The sequence below is a fragment of the Triticum dicoccoides genome, chromosome 4B (genome assembly GCF_002162155.2).
Source record: "Triticum dicoccoides isolate Atlit2015 ecotype Zavitan chromosome 4B, WEW_v2.0, whole genome shotgun sequence".
Classification (NCBI taxonomy): domain Eukaryota; kingdom Viridiplantae; phylum Streptophyta; class Magnoliopsida; order Poales; family Poaceae; genus Triticum; species Triticum dicoccoides.
Window position 1 is genome coordinate 457,138,299 of NC_041387.1, and position 10,370 is coordinate 457,148,668.

Sequence of the window (10,370 nt, forward strand, 5' to 3'; positions counted from 1 at the left end):
TTTAGTTTGCCGCTTGCGGCTCCTGTCTAAAACCTTTTCCTTAATCAATGAAATGGCAAGGCTTTTGCCTAGTTTCAAAAAAAATACATTCCTTTACATTACTTACAGTATTTCGTAGCCGTATCTTCTTGCCAAATTCACTTTAAGTTTTGCCTCTTGTTGTGTTGTAATCTCTACTCTAGGTGCATTGTGATTTGCCTTTTAATGCATAGAAATTTCAATGTAACTGGGATTCTAAGCTTTATTAGTGACTTTTCTCATGTTTTACCATACATCTGGATATGAGTTACACTAGCCAGAAGTGGATTTTCCTTATGTTTTTTATGCAAAGTTCAGTGTAATTGTGCTCTAATTCCTATGATCTTCTTTTTCGTCTTCTTTTTAGTGTTAGCCAAAGCATGTTGATCCAGTGCGCATTAGCATTACTCGAGAAGTAGTGATCTGCAGGACACAATCATGTGAAATTTAGGAAATTAGATTGCTAGGGATCTGACCTGGATTGATCTGCCATGCTTTGCTGCAAGTTTATCATCTACATTTCCTTGTAATTTCCCATTTTCTAGCTTCGTTCTCCTCTTCTTCTTCAATCTTTCTTTTCTCTCCTTTTTCGCTACCTAAAAGAGGTATATTGTTGTGCTTCAGCCGCAAGTCTCTTTGTAGTTCTAGCAAAAAAGAAAAGGTCTCTTTTTTAGGGGTTAGGTATGGTGGGCTTAGGAAGGTTGTTCTGGCATGATATTGGGCCTCACTAGAGTGCATTTATTTGGGCTGGTTATAAACGACCTAAAAGTTATACTGATATACTTCACACAAAATTTGAAACTAATTTTATTTTCGGTCGATTCTTTCAGCCGTTCACAGGAGACATACACTTATGTTTTCTCATACATGCAGTTGTTTACATATTAGTCATAATTAATGTTGTACCACTAGCCAGCCACGGTGTGTGCTTTCCCTATCATCTTTAGAAGTCAGATTGCTCTTGCTTGAGTGCATAGTTTGCTCTATTATGTTGTGGTCGGTTTGATTAGCAAAATGTGTGCGGTTCCTCTGTGTTATAGAAGGAAGAATTATGGTTTCAATATCAGGCAACAATCATCCTTGTTGTTCTTCCTCCTGAACATGCATGGATTCTTATCACTTCCTCTGTAATTTTCTGTACTGCCAGTTTATTTCATGTTAGTCACATGTCCCAGTAACTAGCCAAAGTGAAGACTGATGTAAGCTCATAACTTGAACTTGTTCTAGCTGCATGTTTTCATCCAAGTCAGATTTTTTATGTGCACTTGAGAACTAACCATGCTTGTACAGAACAGAAATTGAGCAAGTTTTCCAGTCTTTGGTAGAAATTGAACAAGTTTCTCATGAATACTTTTTTAACTTCAAACCTACTGCTCGTCCAGCTCTATGATTTCTCAAAACCTCTTGGTTTTGCGGTTTAGAGATGTGCTTTCTTGCACTAGATAAATAGGTTATTAATCATGCAACTTCCTTCTTTTGTCATCCCTTTCATATTTTTATATTTCAGATACTCTGTGTAACATGTGCAATGCCATGGAGGTGTGTGTGGGCATCAGGCATGATTGCTTGGTGTAGATAGTGCCTATATTTTACTGATATGCTTGGTTGAACAGTAGTACTTATGTTACATGAGAACTTGAGAAGCAACGTAAGATGAAGTGCAACATGGTGGACATGGGTTCGTGACAAAGCTAGTGGAGAGATGTTAGGGGCAATGGTGGAAGAAATTGTTAAATGGGGTACCTCAGTGCTAGCGACAAGGCGGTGATAGGTTCCGACTTCTCATGGAGCAATGCAATGTGCAACAACATCGTATTGGGTTCCATTTCCGACTAGAGAAGAACTGATGAACGACATGTGTGCGATTCATTTGTTCATTCATTTTATCCTTCCTTATTCCACTGAACTCATATTCATTTACTTTTGCACTTATCCATGGTTTGATGGATCAAAAAAATTAGTGACATTAATTGTAATGAGGAATATCATATATCCATAAGCCTCAGATGGTTCTTTCAGTAGAACATGATCATTATGGTTTTTCAGTAGAACATGATCATTATGTTTGTATATACAACCAGTAAATATTTTAAAATGCCTGTGGCAGCACACGAGCATTCTACTAGTGTATAGAGCATAACTGAAGCAATTTCTCTAAAATTATTAGGAAACTAAACTATATTCCAAACTGCAAACAGCATCGACATACAAACAAGAAACACTCATCTTGGTCGATCACATATTCAAAACAATGAAACAATTAAGATGAACAAGTGAATTACCACCCACCATAAGTTAGCTACATTGTATAATACGTGAAAAGCGCAACACTGCATTGTCAATTAAGCTAACCGACTGAACAACAAAGTGTTACATGGAAACAAATTGACTATGACACAAAGCCTTGTCAAAACATTCCTTGGTAACACTAGGAGCTCAGCTTTCATCTATTCAACCAGCTTGAAGCTCTGCAATAACAGACCTTACTTCCTACTAGAAGCAAAGAACTCACCCTGACACTAACTTATCTCTCTTCCTCAAAGAAGGAACAAAACTTCATTATTCAGCAGAACACAAGTCACCTGCCGTTCACACCCACATGCATAGCCACTTTGAGACTCAACGCCTCAATTGTGCATTAAACATCCCGTCTTCAAGATATGTGCTGAATGAAATGCACTCAGAATCTCTCGCCAAATCTGAAGAAGACGGTTCCAGCCCCAGTATTGTGATCTACGATGTACTCTCCTCTTACCAAGCCAAGCTTGACGCCAACACCATAAGAAGATCCATGGCCAACGCGTCGGAAGAACTCAGTAGGGTTCCCTTTCACATCCTTGGAACTCCCAAGGTCGGTGCCATGCTCAGCAAATCCATAAACATATGTGTTCTTCACGGGTATGCGCACCTCACCAGCAACCTGTGTGGATTAAGAGGCAAATAAACATGAGCTGCCAACAAAGCAACGACCAACATATCTAACACTAAATTATGTGATGACACATGTCGATTATTTAAACTTGTCCAATCTAATGAAACAAATCAAAAGGTAAGCAGTAACTCACAAAACATAACATGATTGATGTTAAAAATGATGCATCAGACTAAATTCCAAGGTTCTGTAGTAATACTCACCTCCAGAACATTCCTAGATGCACCCAGTTCACCCATACCATAGCCCCTAACTGAGTAAGGTCCTCCAAGTGTAAATGCATCATAGCTCGGCAGATCTCCTACACAACCTGCATAATGACCATGAAGAACCAACACAGCTGGCAGCGGCTTGCCAACACCTTTCTCTTGATTATTTAAATTAATGAACTTTGTCAATGTAAGCTGATGACGGTTAAAGAGTGGGCTTTTGCTTCCAATGCCAAGACCTTGATCCAACTGCAGTTAACAAGAAAAATCTCATAAGAAAATATATCGCCACGAATTTTTCTACAGGCACATGATGGCATTAAACAGTAAAAGAGACATGTTCACAGGCTTGTGCAGAGCTATCAAAACATTTAATTTAACAAATAAATTACAGGCTCTGTTACTACTGAACATATATAATAAACAAAAACATTCACTGGAATGTGACCAAACTCAATTTTATGTACTGTGTGGAAGTCTCGAGGTTGAAGCAAATATAAACCATAAAGAGATCTTGTCCTTTTCGACATTATTAAGTACAGGATTTTATCCTTGTCTGGAGCCGCTTAGTAATAAGGTTTGCTTTGTGTTTTCAGAAACATAAGGCTGCAGGTCAGCATACCTGGAAAATACATCTGTCACCAATGACTGCACCATTTACAAATTCTGTATTGTCTCGAGTAATATTTGCTTGTAGAAATGCCATTCGATCTACACCAGTACCACTGAGGGTCGTGGGAGGTCCATCCATGCTCAAGCCGCCACTAGGCATTGCCCGAGAACCATGTGTACAGATACTGTTGGTTTCATCACGTGTTGTAATCTCTTCCACCACGAGGCCATATGTGAATTTGCTCTGCCTTGTGAAGCTCTGAAATCCAGAAGTGTTATTTTCCTCATGTTAGAGACGTTTCTTGAATAGTTCACAAAAAACAAAATATGTAGAAGGCAATATCAATTTGTGCAAACCTCTGTTATGTTGGCTTTAAATCCAACTCGGTCAACCCAGACAGGTGGAGCTTCATCCATATTGGGGCCAGCAACAAAGACAGGACTCAATTTCCTGGTGTTGAAGCAGCTAGTTTTGAAGGTGCGGTTCTTATTACGGTCATCCACACCGTCCAAATAAGGATGGACGTATTCAAGCTTGAATGAAAGATCATCCTAAAGACCCACAAAACAAATGGATAAGCACATACATGTGGAAAACCAAAATTCAGAAGTGATAAAACTTCTCAGGAAGGAATGCTAGATCCATATTAGGTTGTCTAAAGACAGACAAATACAAGGCCAAAAGGAAATGAATCGATGTCCGCTGACGATGATAGAAAGTTAGCAGACATGTATGTGTGTCTTACGTATCACAGGGTTGCACTTTAACAGTTACAATATGGACTATTCTTTTCTTTTATATCGTAGCGGGCAATTAAAGTTAAATTCTGCTTAAGGATTTTGTAGACAGAAGTGTAGACATGTACAAATGTACACTTCCAAGATGATAGCGTAACGAAGAAAACAGATAAATATCGGATCAAGAGTGACATGCTTGACTTATGCTGTGAATCTTTGCCGAAAAAGATTCCTCAATGATGATCTAACAGTAACTATAAGCAAGCAAACAAAAACTACAAGAAAAAGATGACACGTTACGAACTAACCTGAGGGTTGAGCAGGTTGCTGGATGTCACAGAACCAACAATGGATCTGTTAAGACCATAGATGTTGCGGTGCTCAAATGACACAGTTCCTCCAGGTTGAATGGATGCCTAAAAGAAATTTTCTATCAGATACGATGCCGCATAACAGGATTGCAATGTTCTGTAGTTTTCTCATTAGTCATGTACTCCCTCCGTCCCATAATATAAGAGCGTTTCTGACACTAGTGTAGTGTAAAAAACGGACGGAGGGAATATTTTAAATAAAGAATTCACAGAGAACAGAAAGCTGAGAAATGAGTAGGTATTTTACCAGGGTGGGTCTGCCTTGACGTCCAGGTACAATACTCCACTCTGTGCTTACTTCAGCAGACTTTGGTTCTAGTTCCTTAAGCTTAATTTCAACAACAATACCACCTTCTTTTGTCTCATCGGGACGTGGATTCACTTCTATATTGGAGAATAAAGCGAGCGAATTTATATTCTTCAGAGCTTGTTTTCCTGCTCCAATATTAAAGATATGACCAGGTCGAAGCTGTAATAGAAGCAGAAGTTCGAGTTAAATGCTGAAGTCCCAGAAATAATAACAGATAATCAATTGGAAAACATTGATAGCAGCAAAATGAGCATCTGAGAATCACGATCAAATTCAACATCACAGTCAGCATAAGAAAACACTCATCTTTATTAAAGGCATGCACAAGGAGACCTTACTAGCAGTAGCAGTAAGTATGAAGCAAAAAGTGATCTGTCATACTAATCCGTCATCAAACCATGCAACATAGAAGGGTATGGTCTTGGCTGCTACTCCCCTAGCTAAACAGCACATAAACAAAATTACACAGAAGTGCTAAAAGAAGGTTTCCAACTGTCAAGATAACCCAAAGACATCCTAGTTCAACAGGATATTGGAACTACTACAACACATAAACCTTGTTACAAAGACTGAAAGTCACAACATAGTGCATTGGCCAACAAAAAATGTCAGAAACATCACAAGAAGCTAATTTTAGTCACTAGTCAAAATAAAATGTCACAGAAATCACTACTCCCTGCGTTCCTAAATATAAGTCTTTTTAGAGATTCCAATATGGACTACATACGGAGCAAAATGAGTGAACCTACACTTTTAGAGATTCCAATATGGACTACATACGGAGCAAAATGAGTGAATCTACACTCTAGACTACGTCTATATACATCCGTATGTAGTCCATATTGAAATCTCTAGAAAGACTTATATTTAGGAACGGAGGGAGTAGATGCTAATTTTTAACAGATTAGTTGACTGTACAACATCATAGTAGTGCTAATAAAATTGTTCTCCCATGTTTGTTTTATAAGCTAGTGGTGTGCAGTGTTGAAGTGTATATGTATACCTGCTGGGGCAGCTCCCGGTCGATGATAGGAATTTGGGTATTCCCTTCCACAAAATTCCCTAGCTTATCCTGGAACTGGTACTCCACTTTGGTTATGTCCCCCTCGACCACCTCACACACAACCTCACTGGTGTTAAGGTTTCCAAAGTTCACCACTTGTGCGCATACAAAGCCCTCATTGTGGTACCATTTCTGAACATGGTCCCTGATCTTCTGCAGCATCCTGGCACTCACCTTCTCCTGTTTTTTCATCATTGCCAGAACCTCCCCTCGGACGGACTCTGGCAAAATGCACGGCATGGCACCGCGGACACGCTGCTGGTAATCCCGTTCCTGCTTCCGAAGGTAGTCCATCTTCTCCCTCTCAGTCATGTCCTGATCGAAGTCAGCCTGGCCGGACTGCGCCATAAGCCCAACATTGATGCACTTGAACTGCTTGGCTGCACTCCAGACGCTCTCTGTGAAGGAGACGGTGAGGCCAAGGGTGCCGTCAGGTTTGGCCTTCCCTTCTAGGTCAACCCGCTCGAACATGCCGCAGGAGACTAGCGTCTCGAGCTCTTTCAGAAGCTGCGACTTGGTGTACACGCCGCCTGGCTGCAGGGTAACCATCTCGAAGAAGGAATCCTCTGGCCCGGCATCCGTGGCGCCACCTCCGCCAGGGGCGGCACGGTCGAAGAACTTGAGCTCCGACAACTTGTATCTCTTCAAGCCGCTCAGCTTCGAGAGCGGCACGGTGATGTTGGCCGGGAGGCCATGCGGGTCCCAGTCGGACGACGACTTGTCGTCGGCATTCGCCGCGCCGGCGGAGAAGATCCGCGACCAGAAGCCCCCGCCGCCCCCGCCACCGGCACCGCCGCCGCCGCCGCCGCCGCCCCATCCGCCTCCCCCGCCGAGGGGGCCCCCGGGGCCGCCCCCAAAGCCGCCAGAGGAGGCGAGGAGGAAAGCGCCGGAGGCGGCGGCGGCGATGGCGGAGCCAAGGGCGAGGTCGGTTTTGGAGGTATTGGATTCGGATTTGGGGGCGGAGGATGAGACGGCGAAGGGGTTGTTTCGGGGTTGCGAGTTGTGCGATGCGGCGGCGGACATGGTGACGGGGCGCCCCCGGCCTCGCCGGGAAGGCCCGGCGGGCGACGGGGTGAAGAAGAGGCTCTGGGAGGTGAGCGCCATTTGGCTGCCGCGGATTAGGTGAGAGGGGGAGGGGGCGAGGTCTTCCTCTCCTGGAGGCTGGAGCTGGGCAAGGGTTTCTTCCCTATCTTCTGCCCCCGCTTCGCGTTTTTGTTGAGGGTTTAGCTTTGCTGTGCCCTTGCGTGGCAGCGTGCTGCCACCCGACTCCCATTGGTGCCACGGCCTATGGCTATTTTCTTTTCTTTTAAATTTTGATGCTGCTTTAGATTGCGAAAACAATAATACCAATTTGTTGTTTTTGAAAAGCCTAAGGTCATATACGAAGTATCAAATATCCATACAAACGCGCCCTTATACAAAATAAAATTACATATAAAAATCTTGAGGGTGTCAAAGTCGTCTTCCATCCTGCATCTACCGACCACGCGTCGTAAGCATAGCTCGATGCCGCCTATAGGCCTACGCCTTGGCACAACAAATTAAACTCATGAGCTTGTAGAAGTAGCAGCCAAAAAGTCGTCAATGAAGACCACGAGATGCCGACGATCGCAATCTGCAAAGCAAATCGTTGTCTCAGAGAAGAAAACACCATAAGAGCCTACAAAAATAGTTGGGTCTGGCTGAGCATATGCAGGCAAAAACCCAACATATGCATGTTGATTAGTTGCTTGCATTGCATCAAGGCCCAGATGGACGCATGTTTTTTTCAAAACGGAGGCAAAAGATTTGCCCCATATATTAAATAAGGAGAAGATAGAGTGTGTTTGTGCATGTTGTTTGGTTGCATGTGTTTGTGCTTTAGCAGATGCAAAGCACAATTGTTTGGTTGGGTGCAAGTACTAGGTCTGCTCACCCTTTTCAAATATGATGGACTTACCACCCATTTTGCAACACACAACACACTATGATGAACAACAGCAGAAGAACAGCGAGAACAAAACAAAGAACATCAACAACAGTAGAAGAACAAAGCAAAACAAACGTCCACAATAGGACACACTATGATTATACCACAGTAGAACAGGAAGATCATAAGTACTACTAGGCATAAGTTTAAAACAGCGGGGCATTCTATGCCCATGCAGGACCCAGGGTGCTGCTCACTTCAGTTCAGACTTGACAGACAAACTACATGGCATGTGTGATGTCGCTGACACAGTTGTGCTTGGAGCACCGGACCATGCAGATGTTCAAGGTGTTGGCGTTGAAGATATGCACCTTCGGCCCCAGCATGGAGAGCCTGAAGACTAGGAGGTTGTCGGGGACGATCTTGTGTCGGCGGCAGAAGTACTCCCAGCCGTGCCCGAGTACCATGTGCCCCTTGAACATCTACGCCTGGACCCAGAACTCGCACCATCCATTGCTTCATCACTGGCCTGAAGGCGGGCGGGATGACGAGCATGGCGATGTCCTCCCGGTCATGGCTCTGCACGTAGAACCTGATAGGTTCCCGTGCACCCTCCTCATGGTTGGTCCTTGGTCTTCTGCCAATGCCGAGCGGCATGCTCGTGTAGTCCACCCTGCCATGAACCACCGCAGTATTCAACCACCGGTTTGTGGGGATGTGAAAGAGCAACTAATCCCTAGGTAGTTTTGGTAATTCATAACAACATATAGCTCATTGAACTATTATTCTTTCAAGATCAATGTTTAGGAAAGTTCAATGATTGGTATGGCATGGACTAGAGATGTGGACCCCTCAAAATGCTAAGGACACATATTGGCAAAAGCTCAAGACTCTACATTTTCATTTTAGTGATCCAAGATCACATTGAGTCTATAAGAAAAGCCAATACTATTAAAAGGGGATGAGGTGTTGCTTAATGGCTTGCTTGCTCAAAATGCTTAGTGATATGCTCCAAAATCCCTCAACCACTTTTTCATTTCCACATATGTCCTAAACCTAAAGTTAAACTCGGCCCACCGATTTGATTCATCCGGCGCCACCGAGTTCACTTGACATAGCCATATCCAAAAACCCTAATCAGTTCGGTCTCATCGATAGGGATCTCGGTCTCACTGAGATGGGAATGCAAACTCTTTGTTTCCCTTCGTAACGTTTCGGTCTAACCAAAGTGAGCGATCGGTCCCACCGAGTTGGCATTGCAAACTCTCTGTTTCCTTTTCGTGACGTTTCGGTCTAACCAAGATGAGCGATCGGTCCCACCGAGTTTGCCTGACCAAGTCTCTGTTTGCTTATTACTGAAATGGTCTTACCGAGTTCATGTGATCGGTCTCACCGAGATGAGGTTTTGCCCTAACCCTAGCGCATCGGTCTCACCGAGTTGATGTTGTCGGTCCCACCGAAATGCCTAACGTTCACATTTTGAACCAAATCGGTTTGACCGAGTTTAACCATTCGGTCCCATCGAGTTTGGGAATTTGTGTGTAATGGTTAGATTTTATGTGGAGGCTATATATACCCCTCCATCCCCTTCTCCATTAGTGAGAGAGCCATCAGAACGTGCCTACACTTCCACTACTCATTTTCTGAGAGAGAACCACCTACTCATGTGTTGACACCACGACATTCCAATTCAACCATATGAATCTTGATCTCTAACCTTCCCCAAGTTGCTTTCCACTCAAATCATCTTTCCGCCATAGCCAAATCTATGAGAGAGAGAGTTGAGTGTTGGGGAGACTATCATTTGAAGCACAAGAGCAAGGAGTTCGTCATCAACACACCATCTACTACCTTTCGGAGAGTGGTGTCTCCTAGATTGGTTAGGTGTCACCTGGGAGCCTCCGTCTAGATCGTGGAGTTGAACCAAGGAGTTTGTAAGGGCAAGGAGATCACCTACTCCATGAAGATCTACCCAAGTGAGGCAAGTCCTTCGTGAGCGATGGCCATGGTGGGGTAGACAAAGGTTGCTTCTTCATGGACCCTTCGTGGGTGGAGCCCTCCGTGGACTCGTGCAATCGTTACCCTTCGTGGGTTGAAGTCTCCATCAATGTGGATGTACGATAGCACCACCTATCGGAACCACGCCAAAAATCTCCGTATCTATATTGCATTTGCTCCCTCCAAACTCCTCCCTTTACCTTCATATGC

At 43.6% G+C, this 10,370-nt stretch overlaps 1 protein-coding gene across 1 annotated transcript; it reads right to left on the reverse strand.

The window, feature by feature from the left end:
• Positions 1-2,258: 2,258 nt before the first annotated feature.
• On the reverse strand, positions 2,259-7,437 carry LOC119290846 (protein TOC75, chloroplastic). The gene is made up of 7 exons (XM_037569497.1): positions 6,194-7,437; positions 5,128-5,349; positions 4,818-4,925; positions 4,129-4,323; positions 3,782-4,030; positions 3,154-3,408; positions 2,259-2,938 (listed from the first exon to the last, which is right to left on the reverse strand). The coding sequence occupies exons 1-7, from the start codon at positions 7,355-7,357 to the stop codon at positions 2,699-2,701; spliced, it is 2,433 nt and encodes an 810-aa protein (XP_037425394.1). The 5' UTR covers positions 7,358-7,437; the 3' UTR covers positions 2,259-2,698.
• Between the last annotated feature and the right edge of the window lie 2,933 nt (positions 7,438-10,370).